At 40.7% G+C, this 24,042-nt stretch overlaps 1 protein-coding gene across 1 annotated transcript in view; it reads left to right on the plus strand.

Moving 5' to 3' along the window:
- The window catches only part of Aifm1 (apoptosis inducing factor mitochondria associated 1), a 39,490-nt gene that overhangs the window by 9,701 nt on the left and 5,747 nt on the right, over positions 1-24,042 (plus strand). The window contains exons 3-13 of the mRNA XM_028762599.1: positions 5,101-5,200; positions 7,166-7,290; positions 7,415-7,545; positions 9,535-9,625; positions 16,835-16,919; positions 17,528-17,604; positions 18,420-18,528; positions 19,638-19,745; positions 20,089-20,177; positions 20,766-20,906; positions 22,619-22,761. Coding sequence (XP_028618432.1) covers positions 5,101-5,200; positions 7,166-7,290; positions 7,415-7,545; positions 9,535-9,625; positions 16,835-16,919; positions 17,528-17,604; positions 18,420-18,528; positions 19,638-19,745; positions 20,089-20,177; positions 20,766-20,906; positions 22,619-22,761 — 1,199 coding nt within the window. The remainder of the gene's footprint in view (positions 1-5,100; positions 5,201-7,165; positions 7,291-7,414; positions 7,546-9,534; positions 9,626-16,834; positions 16,920-17,527; positions 17,605-18,419; positions 18,529-19,637; positions 19,746-20,088; positions 20,178-20,765; positions 20,907-22,618; positions 22,762-24,042) is intronic.

Raw genomic sequence — 24,042 nt, forward strand, 5'->3', positions numbered from 1 at the left:
CATCCTAGCAGGTCACAGAGAATTTATTCTGTGGGTTTTTTTCTTTTAACTTGGCAGAGTGTACTGTGTAAGGTTTAGTGAATTTACTTTGATGATGCCTACCACCAACGTCTTGATCAAAGAAAGCTGTTTGCACACTAAGAATAAAAAATCGGATGCCACTACAGCCTTAGTTCTTTCTCTACTGATAATAGTAAAATTAGATTTGTTCCTCTGGCAATAGGTTGGGGAACCATGAAGATTATTTGAAGTTACCCATATCCTCATACCTTAACCTGACTGCAAAGTGCACAAAGGGAGTAGCCAGCTCCTGTCAGTTGTAAGTTAGATCAGAGCAAGATATAGAACAAATTCTGCTTGATAACACATTTTGACAAGAGAGGCATTCTCCTCCAATCCTGGAGCGGCTTTTACATTTATTTCTTTTTCATTTTTTTTTTAGCACAGTAACCAAAATGCTTCTCTGCATTTGCATTAAATGTTCATTCATTAATACTTAGTGTTGTTTTCTATTTCTTTTTGTCTCCTTCTTGGCTGTATGTTTACCTACAGTTGTGCAGTGTCATCTCCTAGGATCCCCTTCTAGATCACTAGCGTCTGCAGGTGCTTCTGGGAAAGATGGCAGCAGCCTAGTATACTTCTTAATTGTAGGAGCAACAGTGACTGGGGCAGGAATTTATTATGTAAGATGCTTATGCTAAAATACGTTTGGGGATAGGGTGGGTAAGACCATGGTACTAATAATAACTTGGTTCATAGAATAAAATAAAATATTCACAGCATGTTAAATATTCACAGCATGTTAGACATTTGTTAAAGGGACATTGTCAGTCACAGAAAGTCCTCAGATCTTGTTTTTCAAACCATTGAAATTATACTAGATCAATTCAAATCCATAAATTTGCAGCCAAATATATCAACGTTTTTTGAAACTTTTTTCAAATTTGTGCTTATTTTTATGCTGCTGAAGTGTATTGTGCTTTAGTGCTGTATGTCTAACAAGACAGTCTCAGGAAATGTTGAATAAGCAAATAAAGGGAACTTGAGCACCTCTACTTTGAATCATTTTAGCTAAAATGTAATTTTTCTGTTTTGTGGCAAGCAATCACCTCAGCTTTTGCTATGAAAAGGCATTTTATTGACTGCTTCTGAGGAGGTCCTCAAAGCCATAGAGGCTGAAGTATTTTCCCAAACCACCCACAGTCTACTTCAAACTAAATTCACTTGGCAGTGTCCCTTTTGTTACTTCTAATTTGGTCAAACAAGTGGCTGAAACATTCGTGTAGGGTGATGTCTTGAACACTTCTCATCTGTGATTCAGATTCTACCTTCTAAGCCTTAACTTTTGCATTTCATGTTTTTTTATATCTCTTCTACCCCACTTATTTAAAAATAATTTTAAAGTGTTTGCATTAGATATGTCAGTAATGGTTTGAATCTGTTAAACCTCTGGTTTGCGTTGCTGACCAGAGTTAGATGGCCCCCACAGAGTTAACCATGCAGATTCTCTTGATACCAAACCACAAGATGGGCCAGCCACTGTTGTTGCCTTTTCCTGTCTTAGAAATATCTGCAAAACACAAATTTCTCTCAAGTCATTCAGTTAAATGCTTCATCGCCCTCTGTGTTGTAATAAACACTGGTTGTAATAAACCTATTATAATGGCTCCAGGTTAAATGATAAGCTTTTGTCTACATTTATCAAACTAGTCTGTATACGTGTGTTTCAGGTTTTAAATAGTTGAAAACTTTCTATCAAGTGGCTTCATTTTTTTTCCTCTCAAATTCATATTAGTCACAGGAGAAACTTAACTTAAAATCAGTGTCCAGATTTGATGAGATTTCTATAGCTGCAAATTACATAAAGTTCAGGACTGATGAGATGGTCAATGGGTAAAGTGCCTGTGGCCATGCCTGACATCTGAGTTAATCCCTAGGATGTAAAAACACAATTCTTTAAAGTTGTTCTCTGACCTCCCAGTACACACTGGCACTCACATGTGAGTATACACATGCAAACATACAAGCAAATGCAATAAAATAATGTAGTGCTTATATTTGTTTCCTAGACTGTCATAGCCAAATACCACTAAATGGTTTTGACTATAGGCATTAATTTTTTCAATTCTGAAAGCTGGAAAGTCAGACAAGGTTAAATTTCTCATGAAAGTTTTCTTCATGGTGTGTATGTGGCCAACCATCCACGTTACTCTGTCCCCACATGGGGTCAGGGCATGTTAAAAGTGAATTAGGTAATGCTGATGTCTCTTCCTCTTTTTATAAATGCGCTATCCAATTTGTCATCATTCCTGACTCTGGATACTGTCATTTTGGTAGTTAGGGCTTCAGGATATAATTTGAAGAATTCAGTCCTTGACAATATCCCTTCCACAACTTTTTTCATTTTAAGAAATGTTTTAAATTTGACTATAATTAATCCTTCAATAATTCCTATATTAAGTGTTCTTTATCATCCTGGCCCTCTTTGTCCCATTGGCTTTGAAAAAACACTTTCCTAGGATGTGTAGTAAGAAATGCAGTTTAAGGGGTTGGAGGATGGCTCAACAGTTAAGACATTGGCTGTTCTTCTAGAGGACCCAGATTCAATTCCCAGCACCACATAGCAGCTCAGAACTCTGTAACTCATACCCTCATACACACATTGGAGGTAAAACACCAATGCACTTGAAATAGAAATAAATAAAAAAAAGAGTTGCAGTTTATCTTGCAACCCATTTGTTTAGAAAGGTGGTCTCTACTAATATTTTTCATAAATTTGTAGTATTTCTTAGCCAGCATATATTTTCCCCCTAGTTGGAAATCTGTGTAAACTAGAAATACAGAAACCCTTTGTAGAATAGAATTTGTTACTTAGTGTGTATGTAAACTAACTTTCATTTTAGGACATTGAATCTAACCTTAATTTAGTCTGTTCCCACTGAACCATCCCTGCACCGCTCTTTACATGTAAGAGCATCAGGAGGTATAGAATGGCTTAGACCATTGGAATGACCCTCTCGATATGAGCATAGCCCTAGCCTGTTTCCTCTTCACTCCTCTTGATAAGATTAAACCATCTGGTTTACTAACTAACCTCTCAGGGCTTAGGTCCCCCATTTTCAGCATGTCACCTAATGACTTGCTCGGTAAAGTGGTCATAAAAAGTCTTTTTTTCTTTATTAGTTCATTTTTGTAAGGTACTAGTGATCAAAACCAGGGCCTTGTGCCAAACATTCTACCACTGAGCCACATCCCCAACCTCGTAGGAATGAGTATTCTTAAGAGTGTATTTTATGATACTTGTTCTAATTGTCTTTATTTCTACAATTAGTCTGAGATTTCATTTGAGATATGGTCACTTAAATTTTTATCTTGTTGACCACTTGAGATACAAAAGAACAAAAATTGTGAAATTGTGATTAGAAGACCTCTTTGGACTCTTAGTAGAGCCCTTGCCTAGCACATAGGTTTGGTCTCCAGAAGTGCATCATTCAGACAGACATTGTGGTGAATGCCTGTATCCCGGGATGTGAGAGATGGAGACAGTTCATGATGACTGATCCTCAACTACATGAGGCCCTATCAAAAAAAATCATTCTTGTGTACTACTTTATATATTTTAGTTAATTAATTAATCCTGCTTGGCTGTGATAGTGCGTGGCTTTAATCCCAGCACTAGGTATGCAGAGGTAAGGGAGTCTCTTGAGTTTGAGGCCACTCTGGTCTATAAAGGGAGCTCCAGAACATCCATGGCTACACAAAGAAACCCAGTCTCAAAAAACATCTTCATCAGTTTATAGCTCTGGCTGTCCCATAGAGACTAACCTGTCTTGTTGCTCCATGCCATATGTTGGAATTAAAGGATATGCTACCATGCACAGCCCATTTTTTATTTACTTAATTTATTCATTGGAGGAGTCTAATCAGGGTCTCTATGTAGCCTTGGCTTTCCTGGGACTCGATCTATAAACCAGACTGGCTTTGAGCTCAGAGATATCCCTGCCTCTGCATCCTGAGTGCTGGGATTAAAGACATTGTGCCATTCATTTTTTTTGAATGAATGAATGAGTTTACTTTTGAGATTAAGGTCTCACTATATAGTCTCACTAGCCTAGAACTCATTATGTAGACTAGGCTGGCCTCCAACTCACAGAAGTCTGAATGCCTCTGCCACCCAAGTGATGGGATTAAAGGTGTCATTACTTTTTTGAAAGTTTCTAATTAGGGCTAATTCCTGATTAGAAATATAGCTCAGTGGCCTGATACGCATAAGGCCATAGGTAGTCTCCAACTTCTAAATATTTTAAGACTAAATTAAAAGTCACTAATAAATTCTGCTGTTACATGTTATAAACATGAACAATAGAAACTAGTCATAATACTAAAATGTCCTTCCTCAATTTGAAAGTATAGGAGAAAGAGTATGCTTGAAAGAAAACAGTTTGGTGAAGATGGTGTTTGATCCTTACTAATTATTAATTATTAATTTGTAGTGTTTCTAAGTGCGATTTCCACCCCCTTAGTTTAGGATAAGTAAAACCTATTACTAGAAAGATGACTTACATTTTAAAGATAGTATACACCTAACCACATATCCCAATCCCTGGCAAACTCTTGAACATCTACCACAAAGATGTATTTTGGTTTCTACTTAGGCCCATGTAGGATGATTTTACAGCTTAGCACCCGGCATAGTCCAAAAGCCCTTTCTGTGCTTTAGCATTTTTATACTTACTAACATTACATTTCCTTCTGAATTCAGTATCAAGAGTTTCTTACTAAGAGTCTCAGAAAACCTGATGTATTTTGATCTACTTTCAAGTATTCTTTCCTCATCAAATATGTGTACACTGAATAGTTTTATTTCTTGACAAAAGGACTTTGGGCTAGGGTTAAAGGTCAGTGCTAGAGTGCTTGATTAGTATGCATGAAGCTCTGGGTTCTATCCCTAGTACTGAAAAAGTAAAGTTTGCTTTAGTAGTTTTGGCATAAAGGAACTAACCTCAATGTAGACAAAAGCTTCCCATTTAATTGAAATTCTATTAGCTTATGGAGAGAGGTGTGTCATGAAATAAACTTTCTCCATGTTTGGGTCTACAGGCCTACAAGACTATAAAAGAAGACCAAAAAAGATACAATGAAAGAATGATGGGATTAGGACTGTCACCAGAAGAGAGACAGAGAAGGGCCATTGCCTCGGGTAAGGATTCCTCTGTGTTTCTTCTGTATGTCTTGAGATTAAATAAGGGAAAGTGATTAAGGCGGTGGTACTATGATTTGCTAATATCATGTTGAAGTGTAAGAGTGTGAGATTATAAGCTTCTAGAAACTATGATTTTACCCCACAACAGGGCGCAATTTCCTAAAGTATATGGTTGGCATTTTAAGCCTGAGAGTAAAATTAATTATTGTGGATACCTCTCCTTTTTTTCCGTGTTGAATTTCTTTTTGTTGTTGTTGTTTATTTATATTCCAAATGTTACCCCCCCTTCTTGGTCCCCCTCCAAGAGTTCTTCACCCCCATCCCCCCCTTTGCCTCTGAGAGGGTGCTCTTCCCCCGCCACCTTCACCCCCCACATCCTCCTTCCCTGGGGTGTCAAGTCTCTACAGGATTAGGCGCATCCTCTCCTTTTGAGGGTAGACAAGGCAGTCCTCAGCTACATATGTGCCAGGGGTCTGAGATCAGCCTGTGTATGTTCTTTGGTGGCTCAGTCTCTGGGAGCTCTCTGATGTCCAGGTTAGATGACACTGTTGGTCTTCCTATGGGGTTGTCATCCCCTTCAGATCCTTCAATCCTTCCCTTAATTCTTCCATAGGGATCCTAGACCTTAGTTCAATGATTGGTTGTGAGTATCTGCATCTGTCTCAGTCAGCTGCTGGTAGAGCCTCTCAGAGGACAGCCATGCTAGGTGCCTGTCTGCAAGCACAACATGGAATCAGTAATAGTGCTGGGGTTTTGTGCTGACTCATGGGATGGATCCCAAGTTAGGTCAGTCACTGGATAGCTTTCCTTCAGTCTCTGCTCCATTTTTTTTTAAAGATTTGTTTATTTATTTTATTTATGAGTACACTGTCGCTGTCTTCGGACACACCAGAAGAGGGCATCCAATCTCATTACGGATGGTTGTGAGCCACCATGTGGTTGCTGGGATTTGAACTCACGACCTCTGGAAGAGCAGTCAGTGCTCTTAACTGCTGAGCCATCTCTCCAGCCCCCTCTGCTCCATTTTTGTCCCTGCATTTCTTTTAGACAGGAACCATTCTGGGTCAAGAATTTTGAAGGTAGGTTGATGTAAGTTTGGTGGAAAAAAACTACTGGAAAAGATAGGAAAGCCATTTTTCCAATGACTAAAGCTATTTAGTCACATTAATTCCCTTGACTCTTTGGAGTTTTGAGCTGTTATAGATGTGTTTTCCTAGAGCACAAAGCTCTAGCCTATTTGATTCACTTGGATTTTCAAAGAATAGTTTAATCCTTTAATTAGGCCTATAATCTGTGTAGGCGGTTTGTATTACCTTTTTCAGTAATGCCTCCTTCTTCACGAACATTGTATAATAATCCCCAATTGACCTCCTAGGTGTTTCCCCTTTGTGCTAACAAAAGGTGCAACTGAACTTGATATTTTCCTGGTGGTCAGTAGAAAAATAATAAGAAGGGCAGAGGTCTTTTAATATATGTTTTCTAATATATTTGAGAAATAAATAGCCAGGTGTGATGGTGTATATTTTTAATATCAGCATATGAGAAGATTAGGCCATCCTGGGCTACATAGTGAGACCCTATCTTAAAAGGAGAGGGATAAGGAAAAGACTAATATTTAAGATAGGCTCTAGAGCCAGTATAGACCTAATGAGCGAAAGACATTGCAACTCATTCATCCTCTTAAAATGTTTTTGCTACTGGTAAGATGAAAGGAATACTTGCTTTTTCCCCTTCCACTGTAATGTTATGAAGATTGGGTTTTTTCCTTGTCTTTTTTTCATTTCTGACTGTCAAACCCAGAATCTTGGATATGATAAGCAAGCTTTACCACTGAGTTATAACTTAATCTCAATAAGTTTTTTGATTAATTTAGGCATGCTAAAGGAGGAAGATTTTAAAATAGTGCCGAAGAGTCATCAGAGCCCTTTAGAAGACTTACTCTGTTTGCTCTGTCTTTTACAGCTGCTGAGGGAGGCTCAGTTCCTCAAATTAGGGTACCAAGTCACGTCCCTTTTCTGCTGATTGGTGGAGGTACTGCTGCTTTTGCAGCAGCCAGATCCATCCGGGCTCGGGATCCTGGGGCCAGGGTAAGGTGCATGTTATTTTGCTTGGCATAGACAGTATAGTGTGTAAGCACTTAGCCAGTGTGAATGGTTTGACATTTTCCTCTTAAATTACTCAGCTCTGATAAGTATCATTTTGTATCTACAGGTCCTGATTGTATCTGAAGACCCTGAACTGCCATACATGCGACCTCCTCTTTCAAAAGAATTATGGTTTTCAGATGATCCAAATGTCACAAAGACACTGCAATTCAGACAGTGGAATGGAAAAGAGAGAAGGTGTGTTTCCTTATGTAAAATGGGCCTGACTATCATTTTCAGCTGAGCATGGGGAGCAGGTTAGGATTTTGTCACTGACCATGGATGATAAATTGGAAGGCTGTACATGGGAGTCTGCTATTGTGCATACTTGATCAGGCTCAGAGACAACAGACACAAAGAACATTCTAACTTCTGTTCCCCAAACTACTAACAGTCCAGTTTAATGCTGGACTGTGAAGTATTAGGGTTCCTACTTCTAGGACCTTTAGGTTAGATTTCTCTGTTGGAGATTAGCTTAGTTGGTGTTGTCAGTTCTTTATGAATACCTAGGCATGTCACATAGAAGCAAGTGAAGCTAATTTTTGGCACCCTTACTTATTTTGGAACATGTATATGTGTATGTTTTCATATGCATACATATGTCAAAGCCAGAGGTTAACTTTTGGTGTCATTTATCAAGTGCCAGGTACCATTTTTTTGAGACAGGGTCTCCCACTGGTCTGGAACTCAACTAAATAGGTTAGGCTAGCTAGCCAATGAACATCAAGGATTTTCCTGCCCTTGCTTCCACAGTGTTGAGATTAGAGGTACATGTCACCATGCCTGCTTCTTTATGTGGGTTCTGAGCCTGAAACTTAGACCTTATGCCTCTACAGCAAGAGCTAACTGAGCTGTCTCCCTAGGCCATTAATGGCACTTTGTTTGATACTCTAGCCAGCATTCACAATTGTGGGGGTAGAGTGGAAAGACTATAATGAAGACCCTCATAAGAATGTATACACAAACAACACTTGAAGCTAGCTGGGCATGATGGTGCATGCCTGAGACCCTAGCACTGAGAGGATGAGGCAAGACAATCAGGAGTTCAAGACTAGCCTCTGAGTAACAAGAGTAACAGCCTCTGTCTCAAAGATACAAAACAAGCAAACAAAAACCCCAAGTCTTGGAGCTATAGGCTCAGAAGCTTTTTTCTTCTAAATGACTCCTTAGGTCTCTCAATTTCAGTACTGTTCTTGGGCTCTAGTGTTTTTCTCTCTGATGTTGAACTAAAACTTTACAAACCTGGGCCAGAGAAATGGGTCAGCATTTTAGAGCACTTTTTGCTTTTGCACAGGACCCATGTTTGATTTCCAGCAGTCATGAGGTTGTTTCACTGTCGTCTGTAACTCCAGTTCTACCATCCTTTTCTGAGCCTTAGAAGCATAGACAGGCATGCAGGGAAAAGCATCCACAAACATAAATAAATTAAAAAAATTTAAACACCAAGATGTGTTTGCCTCCCTCATCTTTACTGTCATGTTCCATTTTCAAACAGAATGCATACTTTCAACTGAGTTATCTCTGCTTACTATATCATAATTATTTACTTAGACTTCTAAATTTATATTCTCACTTTGTTGCCCTGGCTAGCCCCAAACTACTGGGTTCAAGCAGTATTCCTCGTTCTTCCTGAGTAGTTGAGACTCTAGATACATGCCAACACACCAGCTTAATTGTTTCAGACAAAGTCATCTAGGAGCAAGATCTTGGTCCATTGACCAGCAGCACCATTCTGAAAAATTAATGGGGGTCGATATGTGAATCCACGCTCCTTGAATGCCCTTGTTCTTAGTTCTGTATCTAGAGCTTAGTTTCGTGCTTCTGCATCATTGATTACTATTTGAGGCAACATTACTTTCTTGGAGATAAGGGCTGTCCTGTATAGCACACATCCCTCTTTCTAGCTACCAGATACAATGACATCACCTTTTAAGTTGTAATCTAAAATGTCTCCTAATGTAATCTAAATTGTCAAATGTCTTATGGGGCTAAAGTACCCAATTGAGAACCACTGATCTATAATACTTGTCAATAAGCAGGGCACCACCAAGCTCTAGTGCCTAGAGACTTACTCTGAAAAAAATGTGCCTGAATGTATTTTTCTTGATGGATATGATTTTACTAAAGCTATACGGGGGACCTATAGCAGTTCCAGATGCTTATTCTTTTCTCCTCTTCCCCATACAGCATCTATTTCCAGCCACCTTCATTCTATGTCTCTGCTCAGGACCTGCCTCATATTGAGAATGGTGGTGTGGCTGTCCTCACTGGGAAGAAGGTGAGCTCGTAGGCTGCTTTCTCTTTGGGACTCAGTGTAGTTACCAACCAGCAAGTACAGTGGCGTGCTTTTCTGTTTCAATCCATGTTTCCTCTCCCATTGTAGTTCAAGGAAAAGCCAAAGCATTTTAGGATTAGTACTGTTTAGTGTGTCTGTCTAGGGAAAGCCCATAGCCAAGCCTGGAGGACGAAGTTACCTAAGCTTTGCCAGGGAAAGTCCCACTGTCAGATACTAAAATTGTACAAGCTCTTGCCACTTTTCTTTGTGCTTCTGCATTTTCCTCCTTCCTATTTTATTTGTTGTGTTGTCCTTCGTCAGTGGGAAACAGGAGGCTATGTTCCTCAGCTAGTGTCAGTGTTTCAATAGAGAGGGTGTGAAGGGGATGAGGCGCACGAAGGGAAGATTCACCTGTGACCATAATAGAGCTGTGGACCGTGCTTAAGCTGTAGTGAGACGGTATGTTAAATGTCCCTATGGGGAACACAGGAGCCCTGTCCCCTAAGGGAGAACAGAAACAAGCAGGAACACAGACAGATAATCACAGCTCAGAAATGTCTAGGAGATGTGTGTGCTGGGAGCTAGAAGGAAGAAGAGTGTATAGTGCAGTAATGAATGCAAGGAAACCGTGCTGGAGAAAAATCTTATAGACCTAAAATCTTACTAAAATATGCCTTTTAGGTTTATTTCTTTTATTTTGTGTCTATGGGTGTTTGCCTGTATGTATGTATGTATGTATGTATGTATGTATGTATGTATGTATGTGTGTATACATACATAGCATGTGTGTGCCTGGTGCCCTCGAAAGTTAGAAGTGGGAACCTTGGATCCCCTGAAGCTAGAGTTATATATGGTTATGGGCCATCATGTGGGTTCTGGGAACTGAACAGAGGTCCTTGGCAAGAGCAAAATTGTCTGTTTCTTGGTGTGTATATATGTGTGAGTATGGTATGTGTGGGTGTAATGTAAGGAGGAGGGTGTCACGTGTCCCACTCTATTACTCTGCCTGATATATTCCTTTTGAACAGGGTCTGTTAGTGAACCTGAGGCTAGGCTGGTGGCCAGCAAGCTACAGTTATCCTCCTGTCTCTGTCTCTTCTCAGTGCTGGCTTTATAGATTTATACACTGTTCTGCCTGGCTTTTTTTTATGAGTTTCAAAGAGTGTCTCATGCCCTCCTGTTCATACAGCAAGTGCTCTTACCTGCTGAGCCATCTCCCTAGTCCTAGAGCAGAGAATATTAAAGAATGAAGAGGCAGAGACTACAGAGGAGCAAAGAACACTTGGGAGAATAACATTTGAGGGAAGAAGTAACATCATAAGCAAGTGCCCAGCAGTCCAGAAAAGCACACTTAGTCCAAGGGAAAGAATCAGCTAGCTGCCGGTAAAGCAGAAACCTTGATGGGGAGACTGGGAATGTAGCTTAGGGTGGAATAGTTGTCTAGCATGGCTAAGGTGCAGCTTTGATCCCTAACTTGGCAAAGAAGTGAAAGATTAGAAAATAAATATAAGAAGATTTTTCTTTACTTTGTTGTTGTCAGGTTTCTTTTTTTGAGGGATGGTTTGTAACAGGGTCTCTCTGTGTAGCCCTGGCTGTCCTGGAACCTGCTATGTAGACCAGGATGGGCTTGAACTGACAGAGATCTACCTGCCTTTGTCTCCTAAGTGCTAGGATTAGAGAAGAATTTAAAAAAAAATTCAAGTTAGGAAGTAGCAAGAGGCAAACCTGAGAACTTTTACTAGGGACTGATTATCGAAAGCTTTTTCGCCATGTAGGAGAGCTTGAATTTTATATACACTGGGGAGCTGGTGACACTTGGACAAAGATATAAAATAGTTGAAGGGAACTTTATAGATAGTTACTATTGACTGTGACATGATGGATTTCAGGGGAATACAACTAGAGATGGGGGGAGGGCAGAGAAATGGCTCAGCAGTTAAGAACACTGGCTGTTTTCCTAACAACTGAGTTCAATTCAAGGCATCTATATACTGTCTCAAAACAATCCAGGCACACATATATGGTACACATGCATCATGCAAACAGAATACCCATCCATATAAAGTTTAAAAAATGTTTTTTGAGACAGAGTTTCTCTGTGTAGCTTTGGCTATACTGGAAATCACTTTGTAGACCAAGCTGGCCTGAACTCAGAGATCCACCTGCCTTAGCTTCCTGAGTGCTGAGATTAAACGTATATGCCACCATTGCCTAGCTATAAAGTAATTTTTAAAAGTAGAAACAGACTATTTCAAAAATTATTGTAATAATACAGATAAAAAATTATGGCAGTTCTCATTAGGATGTGGAGGTGGTGGTGGTGATCAAGAAGATGAGGACTGTAAGGGATAACGTATAGTACCTATTTTAGCCTCGTTTTTATTGATTGATTTTATGTATGTGAGTACACTGTAGCTATCTTCAGACACACCAGAAGAGGGCAACAGATTCCATCACAGATGGTTGTGAGCCACCATGTGGTTTCTAGGAGTTGAACTCAGGACCTCCGGCAGAGTAGTTAGGGCTCTTAACCACTATACCATTTCTTATGTACCACAGAGTGGTGTACTCATTCTGTAGCCAAGTATGACTTTGAACTCTGGTTCTCCTGCCTCCATGTCCGAAGCCTCCACCTTCTAGGTGTGGAGGTTTATAGACATGACTACTACACCTGGTTTATTCAGTACTAGAGAGCAAATCCAGGGCTTTGTGCGTACTAAGCAAGCACTGTGTGCACTGAGCAACATCGTAGCCCAGTGACTCGGAACTCCTTTTTATATTAGTGGGGACTGAACCAAGGGCCTCCTGCATACTAGTCATAGAAAAAAAAATAATAAAGAAATTTTAAGTAACTGTCCTAAACTTAGTACAACTAATAAATGAGAGACAGAATATGAACCCAGGCTTATCTGACTAGAGAGGTGGAACCCAGAAATTCTAACCAGAGCCCAAGTTCCTAATAATGTATTACTTTTGTGTAGCACTGCATTAGATGCCCAGCATGGAGGAAAATACTTGATCAGAGTGAGGGCCATGCTTGAGGAATGCTTACAAGGCAAACACCCTAAGGCTTGAAGATGGATTAAACGTGGGAGATGGAGAGCAAAGAGACAAAGTATCTGTGATAGTGCCGCCACCTCTACTGGCCCCCAGCTCAGAAAAACAATTTAAGAGGAAGATCCAGTTTAAAGGGGAAGATAAAAATTCTGTTTGAACACCAGGCATGATGGTGGATGCCTTTAATTGCAGCACCTGGGATGCAGAAGTAGGTAGATGTCTGCAAGTCTGAGAGCAGCCTGGTCAACATAGGGAGTTCCAGGCCAGCTAAGACTACATAATGAGACCACCACCACAACAAAACAACACCAAAACCAACGAAAAATGACTTAGAGAGAGGTACAAGGAGGCCTAGCATGAGAGTCAAGGTTCAGGTACTTGGAAGAAGCAGAGCATGACCCATAGTTTGACTATTGCCAAGGAACTTGGTAAGGAAAGAACTATAGGTGTCCCCTTCTGGTAGTTTAGCTAACATTACAGAATTAAACTCCCCTTTAATTGTGTATGCTCATGTTGACATTGTGTGTGCACATGCATGTAGAGGCCAGAGGTTGACATATGGGACTTCTCTACCCTGTTTACCAGACTTTCTTGTTGAACATAGGACTTACTGGTTCTGCTAGTCCGCTAGGTGACTCAGCCTGGAGATCCTCTGTCTCCACTTTGCTAGCACTGGGATTACAAGTGGGTGGCTACAGCTACAAAGCTTTTCTGTGGATATTAGGGGTCCAAATTCTGTTCCTCATGCTTGCATAGCAAGTGCCTTACTCACTGAGCCATCTCCATAGCCCCTACACTATTCTTTCGTGAAATGTAAATGATCTATAGGGGTAAGGTGCTTGAGTGCAATACCCAGAACCCATGTACAACAGATCCAGAGGAGGTGGAGCATGTTTGTAATCCCAGTGCTGGGAAGGCAGAGGCAGGTGGATCCCTAGGGCTTGCTGGCCAGCCACCTTAGCCTATTTGGTGAGTTCTAGGTCTCCAATGTGAGACCTGGTCTCAAACAAACAAACAAAAAAGGTAGACAGGGAAGGGCTTGAAGAACAATACCCAAGTTTGTCTTTTGTTTTCTACATGAATGAGCACATGCATCCACGAAGACCTGAAAACACACACATACACACACACACACACACACACACACACACAACACACAAGTTTAAATGAAATTTGGGTGGGCATGGTAGGTTACACTCTGAATTTCAGTATTTTGCAAACTGAGTCAGGAAGACTGGGATACAGTATAGTTTATTGTAGACCTATCTGGGCAAAAGAGTGACCCCCATCTCTTAAAACGTAATGGTTAGAGGTGTAGCTTAGTGGAAGAGAGCTTACATGGCATGCGCAAGGATCGGGGTTCAATTTCAGCACAGTAAAAGTAACTAAATAAAATAATGATTGGTGTGTGGGTATTTCTTCTTTAAAAATCCTAAATTAAAAGTTTAAATAAACAGAGCTAGCCATTGGACAAAAGTTTGAAGAGGACATAGAATCAAAGATTGATCATACTGAATATAATAATGGACTGAGATCTAAGACCACAGGAGAGAGTAGAGGAATGAATGGACCAGGTGAAGATTCTGAAAGAGAATGAAATGGTGAGGTGCAAAGGAATAGAACAGTCCCCTTATTCAGTAGCTGGAAAAAGGAAGTAAAGGTATGGATCAGTTTGCGTGAATGCGTATGTGTGTGGTGCATATATGTGTGTGCAGATGTATATGGAGGTACCACTATATATGTGTGCATATGTGGAGTCTGGGTATTGAGTGACATCGAGTGTTTTAGCTATTTCTCGCCACATTATTTTTTTGAGGCAGGGTCTCTCATTGAACCTGTAGCTCACTAATTCAGTTAGATTGGTTAGTGAACCCCTGGATATGCCTGTCTCTGTCTCCATGCTTGCATTGTAGGCACATCTACTGGCCTCAGTTGATTTCCTAGTAAGACAGGATGTAAGGTGGTTATCATGGAGGGGAAGATGGTTAGACTAGTCAAGATGTTGAATTGTCAGGTTCTATTGAAGAGAGAGCTTATGAAGGACAAAGCAAAGGAGGCTAAAGCAGCTCCTCCATCATCTATGCTATTGCCTCTAGAAAGCTTTACCCAACTCAACCTGACTCAAAGGCCCCCACCCCGTGTTTCTACTGCCACCTGCCCTGCCCCATGTCTATCAGATTTGTCACACCTTACTATTGTTAGTGTTTGTTAAAGTGCTGCTTTTGTCGTAATATACTCTGAAGGCAGAGGAAATAATGTCTTTCTCATCGCTGTGTCTCCTGCACATAGAACTGCCTCTAAAGCACCATAGATGTTTAACAGGTATTTCTTGATGGAATGGTCTCACAACTAGTAAGGAATAGTGCAGATAATTCGAACTAATCTCTCAGACTCAAGGTCTTAACCCTAGTGAAGACAAGGGGATTAAGAATATTGACAAAGGAGCCATTTCAATGGTCTACCATTGGAAATTATTTGGAATGGAACTGCCAACTAAATCAGAAAATTGGAAGTACAGAAGACAGTGAAGCTGGACTGAGGATGTAGCTTCATGGTACAGTGCTTGCCTAAACATACACAAAGCCCCAAGCACATTCTCCACACTGCAGCAAACAAACAAAAAACCTGAGGACTAAGTAACAATGGGAATTAAGAAAGCAATGAAGCTAGGCTTGTGTACATGTATAGTGGTGTGTGCCTTAATCCCAGTGCTCAAGAGGCAGAAGCAGGTGGATTTCTGCGAGTTTGAGGCAAGGATGGTATACATAGCAAGTTTCAGGCCAGACAGGCTACATAAGGAGACCCTATCGCAAACAAACAAAAGAACACACAGACAGACAACCAAACAACCAATGAGCCTGAGAGAAAATTGTGGTGAGATAGTTGAGGTGGAAATAGTAGTTTAGGAGCTAACAGGAGTCTGGATGTGCCGTAGAAGAAATAGGAGCCAAATTCCAAGGTCCTTAGAGATAAAGAGCAGCGGCAGGAAGTGCTTTCCTAGCAGTGATTTAAAAGGGTATAGGGTATAGGGAGATGCCAGTCAGAGGAGGATGAATGCACAAGACTCTAGAACACCTTCCTCTTCTTGGACCTGTGATACGTCTAAGTTCACATCCCAGAGGGATAGCTGAGTTTCAGTAAAGACTAGAAGTTGGAGAAAGATTCTGCAGAGATGTTGGGAATATAGTAGAGTTGTTAGCAAAGAAATAAGAATTCTAAATGACAAGGCAGGAAAGACTTTCTCTATGGTCCATTTCAGTAAATCAGAATGGAAATTTAGGAATCTAACTGATGCTAATATTGGTTGCTTGAAGACCCTGGGTCCCAAAAACTGTGGTCCCAATAATTACTTAGGCAGGGCAGTGGTGGCACCCACCTTTAATCCCATTACTTGGGAGGCAGAGGCAGGCAGATCCTTGTGAGTTGAAGGCCAGCACAGCATGTTCCAGGACAGCCAGGGCTATTACACAGAAAAACCCTGTCTTAACCTTTTCCTCCCCCAACTCCCCAAAAAAACTAATAATTACTTAGAAACAATTTCTTTCTTTCTTTCTTTCTTTCTTTCTTTCTTTCTTTCTTTTTTTTTGTTTTTCGAGACAGGGTTTCTCTGTGTAGCCCTGGCTGTCCTGGAACTCACTCTGTAGACCAGGCTGGCCTCAAACTCCGAAATCCGCCTGCCTCTGCCTCCCAAGTGCTGGAATTAAAGGCATGCGCCACCACTGCCCGGCTAGAAATAATTTCTTAAGGATGATTTTGGTCAAAACCGAATTCTTTGCCGGGTGGTGGTGGCACATACCTTTGATCCCAGCACTTGGGAGGCAGAGGCAGGCGGATTTCTGAGTTTGAGAGTTCGAGGCTAGCCTGGTGTACAGAGTGAGTTCCAGGACAGCCAGGGCTACACAGAGAAACCCTGTCTCGAAAAACCAAACCCCCCCCCCCAAAAAAAAAAAAAACGAATTCTTCTCATTGAGGTGACAACATAGCTTTGGAGGCTTTTTTTTTTATTTGGTGGGCATGAAATGTTCTACAATTAGAGGTGACTAGACTAAAAACCAATAAAATGTAGACTTTTTTAAGTGGTGACTATCATATTGCAGTAGTTTTTCATGACTTGCTCATCTCTACCTCTTGTGTGTATGTATTCAACTCTACCAGGTAGTACAGCTGGATGTAAGAGGCAACATGGTGAAACTTAATGACGGTTCGCAGATTACCTTTGAAAAGTGCTTGATTGCCACAGGCGAGTATTGCTAGAGGTGGCGGTCTTCTCTACTATGGTAGCTCATTCAAGCCTTAGAGTCTACCCTTCTCTTGAAAAGATACTACAATTTATCCTTAAGAAAACTGATGTCCAGAATCTCTAATGTAGATATCTGCTTAATTTGGGTATGTGATGTTTTATTTATTGGCAATTTTTATAATAAAGTTTATTAAAAGAAGTGGCTGTTATCTTAGTAAGTTTCTGGCCAACCCGATCTACATAGTAACAGCCTGTCTCAGAAAACTGACAGAGAAAGACAAATATACACCATGAAAAAAGCAAGTAAGCCTTTCTGGCTTGGCTAGTCATTGAGGCAAGGTCCCCTAAAAAGAGACTCAGCTCTCCTTCTTAAAGGAAGCCTGCTGTGAGGCAAACTATCTTATCTGCTAGTCACTCCATGATAGTATGAGCAGCAGCAGCAGCAGCAGCAGCAGCAGCAGCAGAGTCACAACTACTACTACCACTACTACTGCTGTAACACCTATCATACTTAACCACAGTCAAAGCAGAGAGCTCCTACCTTTAAGGGTTATTTGGGCTAGCTCCTGCTTGTCAGGCTAAAGGACTTTCTTTCCCGTTATTTTCAGGGGGCACTCCAAGAAGTCTGTCTGCCATTGATAGGGCTGGAGCAGAGGTGAAGAGCAGAACAACACTTTTCAGAAAGGTAGTTGCTTTAGTGGCCTTTGTGTGTGTTGTTTTGAAGAGCTAACACTTTTGTGGCCCCCAAGCGCTCCCTCCAACTGTGAGATCCAACCTCTATTTATAGCGCTTCTCCAGACTGGCCATCTGGCTTTGGAGCAAGTCACTCCTCCTGTACCTCCAATACTCAAGGGTTCTGTGCTTCTAGGAGAAAACAACAGTTGCTTTCCATTGCTTGTATGGTTCTGACTGCCCTTCCACAGTTGTTTTCTCTCACATTTGATCCACCAGAACTCCTTGTGTTCTCTCAGCATTTTTCATTACAAGTACTTTGTGAACCCTTTGGTGCAAAGGGTTAAGTATACAAGGACAAAGGAAAGGGGATTGTTTACTTCTCCTATGCCTTGCTAGAATTTTCTATCTACACTAGGTATATTGGATGAAGTTTGTACTGTCTTTTTATGTTCTTGATTGTTACACTAAATACTTTGTGCAGGAGGCTGTCTTTTACTTTGTAGGATGTTGGCAGCATCACTGGCTTCTCCACTAGAGGCTAGGAGCATCTTGTTGTCCAGACAGCCAAAATGTTGCTGGATACTGCGACATACTCACCTTGGACTGGAGAGAAAAACTGATATCAGTTGACAGCCACTGTTGCTAGAAGGAATGTTACAATTGAGAAAGATAATTCACATTAATAACCTAGGGGGTATAATCCACTTTGTACAAAATATTATGTGCAAATGTCTGTTGCAGTAAATTTAGAGGAAAATATTTGCTTAGATTATTATCTTGTGCCCCTTTGGGAAATCAGTGGACTAAACTGGTATGATCCTGCAGATTGGAGATTTTAGAGCCTTGGAGAAGATCTCACGGGAAGTCAAGTCAATTACAGTTATTGGTGGAGGCTTCCTTGGGAGTGAACTGGCCTGTGCTCTTGGCAGAAAGTGTGAGTATTGAGAACTGTCCTCAACTTTCTTTCTCTAGTCATATATCATACATCTTGGTGAACTGTAACAAATTCCAGAAATATATTTGCCAGGAGGAGTTTGAGTCTGATCGGTGTTTATAAAATGAGTCCAGGCATGTTTATAATTTCAGAAATCATGAGATAGAAACAAGAAGATTTTGAGTTAGATTTTAGACTAGCTTGCATAGTAAGTTCACGGCTAGTCTGGGATTACAAAGCAAACCTCTTACCACACCCCTCCTCCCCAAAATTTTATAGCATAAAAAGCTAAGTACTAAGATTAGGATAAAGATTTCTTATCTAGTTAGTTTCTATTGCTGTTATGGCCAAAGCCTAGAGGTAGGAGCTTTCTTACAGAACCCAGGACCACCTGTCCAAAGATGGTACATCCCACAGTGTGCTGGGCCCACTCGCACCAATCATTAATCAAAAAAGGGCCCACACACTTGCCTACATACCATTTGATGGAAGCATTTTCTCAATTGAGGTTCCTCTTCCCACGTAACTCCAGCTTTGTCAAATTGACAAAAAAACAAAAGCAATGACAACAAACCAGAAAATTGTCACGTAAATAACTTTATGTAAAGTAGGGCTTTCTTTTCTTTCCTGTACCTTAAAGAGGTCGGTTAGTAAGGTGAAAAGGTCCACAGAAACTAAAGAACCGTATGGAATATGATGCTCCTAGATAAACAGGTCTATGGGTTCTGGTTTGAATGTTTCATGGTCTTAAATTATATTTATTTGTTTCTTTGGTGGGGATGGGAGTGGGGTTATGTGAATGCACATGGCTGAACTCTGGATATCTTCTTAGGAGAGTGCTTCCTATTCAGAGCTTGAAAAGCCCATGCAAAGCCTCTGGTGAGCATATGAGTAGATATACACTGCATTCACAGTGGGTACCTTAATTCAGGGACAGTTCTGGTACCTCTGTGTTTGCCTTTGAATAAACGCAACCATAAAGGTTGTCTTGCCCTAGTGCCCCACAGGCAGGAGCTGTGGCCTCAGGATTGACTAACTCTCCTTTGCCTCCCCTCCTGTCTTCCTGGGATTGGCTTTTGCCTTCTCTAACTAGTTCTTCTTCTTCCCAGCTCAAACCTCGGGCATAGAAGTGATTCAGCTGTTCCCTGAGAAAGGAAATATGGGGAAGATCCTTCCTGAATACCTCAGCAACTGGACCATGGAAAAAGTCAAACGAGGTAGAAAGACTGTCTATAGCTGCTCTTTATTTTGAGAGTAACTGAAAGCAAAGTTAGCTTTTTGGGGAACTCCCTTGCCATAATTCCTGACACCTGGCAGAGGAAATGTTTCACTGTTGCTCAGTCAGACAAGGTCACAAGCATTCAGAATCTGAGGCACCACATTCCCAGACATGCTAAAAATGGACTGTGTGTGTAGGTTCTTGTGGTTGGTTCCTCAAAGCTGCTTGCATCTGAGGATGACTGGTTTTTACCACACAGGAGGCCTCCAGCCAGCTTCCTTACACTTCACAGAGGTCCCAGGCTTGTGAAGTTCAGTTTGGGGTCTCCTTTTCCTTTACAGAGGGAGTAAAAGTGATGCCCAATGCAATTGTACAATCAGTTGGAGTCAGCGGTGGCAAGTTACTCATTAAGCTGAAAGATGGAAGGAAGGTAAGGAGGAGGAGACAGAATGCCAGAAGGCCTTCAGTCCTTCCTTTCCATTCCCTTATTCTCATTCCTTTACTGACATCATTGATTTGTTTTCTAAGCCGCCACCATTAACATCTGCCAGTTCTCGGAATTAACCATCCCTCTGTCAACATACAGTGATGAGAATGAGAGTGGATACAGTGTGAACTATTCTCCCTTAGCCTCTTCCTGACTGTGCTGGTCTTTAGTCCTTCCTCGGGTAGCAGATTTCTGTTAGGTGATGTGGAATATGTATGGGGCTTTATAAAAGCAGAGCTTAAAGTCTCTTTATTGCAAGTAAGTTAACCTATGATTATTTTTGAAACTCTAATACTATTTTCCTTAGTTTTCTTTTTCTTTGTTTTGGACAATAATTCCCTACGTGCTACAAAAGCATTCTACCTACCACTGAGCTACACCCCAGACCCTTGACAGAAAAAGCCTGAATTATTGGGCTCCTGAGGACATTAACTTTTTGAAAGTCTGATTTTTAATGATGTGCTATAACGTTGTGATGTGAAGTAGCATCAGTGAAAGCTGCTAACCAACTGAATCACTGTTTCCTTTCAGGTAGAAACTGACCACATAGTGACAGCTGTGGGCCTAGAGCCCAATGTTGAGTTGGCCAAGACTGGTGGACTGGAAATAGATTCAGATTTTGGTGGCTTCCGGGTAAATGCAGAGCTCCAAGCACGTTCTAACATCTGGGTGGTAAGTGTGCTACAGCATAACCTAGTGTGATTCATTACTCCTAGCCTGTAGGTGAGTCTGGCCAAGTGCTAAAGCTCAGTAGGAAAGAGGAAAAGTAAGCAAGCAAGCAAACCCAGTTCAGTAATAGCTTAACCAAATAGAGTGAAAGTGTTTGATGGCCGCAGAGAGACCCTAGAAACCTGTGAAGTGCTTGTATTAGGAGAGCACCTATGGCCCTGTCTGCAAGCTGTGGCACAGTGACAAGGGCAACGTGTACAGCTATGAGAACAGAACTCTTAACAATTCTGTAGCTCCAGCTCTCAGCCATGCCTCCTGTTCCCATAGCTCAAAGTCTAGAGAATGTAGGGTGAAGCGCTTTCCCAATGTGTTCCCTAGAAAGGAAAGTCATTCTGTTTTCATTTGCCTTGAGTACTATTTTCAGCTATTTTTAAAACCTATTATGACAAAACCAAGACTTTCATATGTAGAAACTATGACGTAACTTCCCCCTTGCTAGAACACTGCAATGTATTGTTTGGTTATGGATTCTGTAACTAAGGCCATGGGTGCTGGGAAGGGATATTTTCCTCCTCCAGTGTCTGGGATTTTTTTTGCCTATTGTACTATGTATTCATTGTAGAAAACACAGAGAAAAAGAAAAGAGGGTCAGTCACCTGTAGCAACCAGAAATGTTTTAGTTTATTTCCTTCCCTTTGTTTGCTTCAACATAGAGGTTTTTCCCTCTTCGTTTTATGTGGTTGAGGTGAGCCTACTATATATAACCATTTGTATTCTGCTATTTTTCACTCAACATTATAAAAGTAAGCATTTTCAGACTTGTTGCTTCAGACTCTGTAAACAGTTTAATGATTACATAATATCCCATTAAATGGACTTCATAGTTCACTTTGCTGTTGTTCATTTATTGGATTTTTAGGTTGCTTTGGGGGAGTCTGAGTAGATATAAAAAAATGAACAAGAGTTGGAGAGCTGAAGTACCATACCACATCCTGCATGAAGCTGGCCCTGTTCACACCTAGTTAAGGGTTCTCTGAAGCACTTAGCGTGTTGAATCTATACCTCTTCTAGGGCACAGTACTTGTTTACATTGCCTTGTCGTGAAGAACAATGCTGTATCTTTCCTGTGCTAGGGTCTACACTCCCCATAGGAAAGGCTCGTGCTACTTCTATCTCACCAGCCCATGTACAAGAACCTAGCTTTCATAAATAATAAATATTCCATAACCACATAGTGACTGACTACTGAATAGTGGAAAAGACTTCTCTTAGGAAAGATCTCTAGGCAACACACAGTCGCATCTGAAAACTACTTTCCACATAGAGAAAGGAGTTTTCTGGGATGAATATGGTGATGAAGGCTTATGATCCAAGCACTAGGGAGGCTGATACAAGAGAATCATTAGTTTGAGGCCAGCCTGGGCTATAGAGGGAGAGAGACCCTGTCCCCAAAATAATGAAAAGAATATCCTTCAATGCTCAATTATTAAGTAGCCTATCTGCTATAACCAAATGGAGAGAATTAGGCATACATGAAGGAAAGAGGATTTAAGATAGTTTGTTTTCTTTAAAAATGAAATCTCGCTTGTTTAGAAATGAGTCCAGCTTATAGATGGAAAACATTAACATTGCAAGGTCCTTTGCCACCCAAAGTTTATATTCTGCCTTTAACTTGTTTTTTTAAAATCTATTCTTTCCATAATTTGTTTGTGAAGGCAGGAGATGCTGCATGCTTCTATGATATAAAGTTGGGTCGAAGGCGAGTAGAGCATCATGATCACGCTGTTGTGAGTGGAAGACTGGCTGGAGAGAATATGACAGGGGCTGCAAAGCCGTACTGGCATCAGTCAATGTTCTGGTAAGAGTTCTTGAGGACACAACTAGTGAGAACTCTGTACTAGTGAGCTCAAAATACAGAGGTTTTTTTTTTTTTAATTTGGTTTGTGATTTGGTTTCCTTGTAGTCCGTTTACCTTTCTACAGAAGGGAAATAGTTCCACCTCATAGCCATTCCTTCTGCCCCTAAGGGGTTATTGAATAAAATATTGAACAGTTTGACTAAGCTGTTTCAAGCTAGCTAGACCTACATGGTAAGACCGTGTTTCAGTAATTTTTTAAAAATCACAGGCATAAGACAGTTGTTTGAATTTTAAAGGTTAAGAGTGGGTAATACCATTTGACAGGTGGAAAATGAGTGGAAATTGTACTAGTGCTTCTGGGAAACTAAGACTTTGAATGATAGTAGTTGATACAGAAGTATTCCTAATGATCCCAACATACCTGGAAAAACACAGCCCATTCATGTAACCTTTAAGATCAGCAATTTGCCAGGAATGATGGATGACATATGCCTTTAATTTCAGCACTTGGGAAACAGAGGCAGGCAGATTTCTGTGAGTTCAAGGCCAGCTTGACTAAGCTGTTCCAGGCTAGCTAGGCCTATATAGTAAGACCCTATTTCAGTAATTTTTTTTAAAAAATCACAGGCATAAGACAGTTGTTTGAGTTTTATTTTTTTATTTTTTTAAATATTTATTTATTATATATGAATACACTGTAGCTGTCTTCAGACACACCAGACGAGGGCATCAGATCTCATTACACACGGTTGTGAGCTACCATGTGGTTGCTGGGATTTGAACTCAGGACCTCTGGAAGTGCTGTCAGTGCTCTTAGCCACTGAGCCATCTCTCCAGCCCTTGTTTGAGTTTTAAAAGATTAAGAGTGGGCAATACTCTCTTCTGGCCTTCATGGGCAACAGACATGCATGTGATAGACAACATATAGGCAAAACACCCAGACACATAAGACAAAAGCAACAAAACAAAACGCAACACAAACAAACACAAAAACCATCCTATCTCTAAAAGGAAATAGAGAAAGAGCAAGTGTGATTTATTAATTAATTAGTAGTAATCAGTACTGAAAATTCTTAAGTCCTCAGGGCTAACCCTATTTAGTACTCTTTGATCTTGATTTTTAATTACAAGATAAAGTGAGCTGGAACTGTGCCTAACTATAAGTAGGGAGCTGGGGCAAGAGAACCTCAAGTTTGAGGCTAATCTGGAACAATCTAGTAGGATTCTGTCTCATATTAAAGGAATGGGAGTATAGTTTCAGTGGTAGAACAGTTAGCATGG

The sequence above is a fragment of the Grammomys surdaster genome, unplaced genomic scaffold (assembly GCF_004785775.1).
Source record: "Grammomys surdaster isolate TR1022 unplaced genomic scaffold, NIH_TR_1.0 60, whole genome shotgun sequence".
Classification (NCBI taxonomy): Eukaryota; Metazoa; Chordata; class Mammalia; order Rodentia; family Muridae; genus Grammomys; species Grammomys surdaster.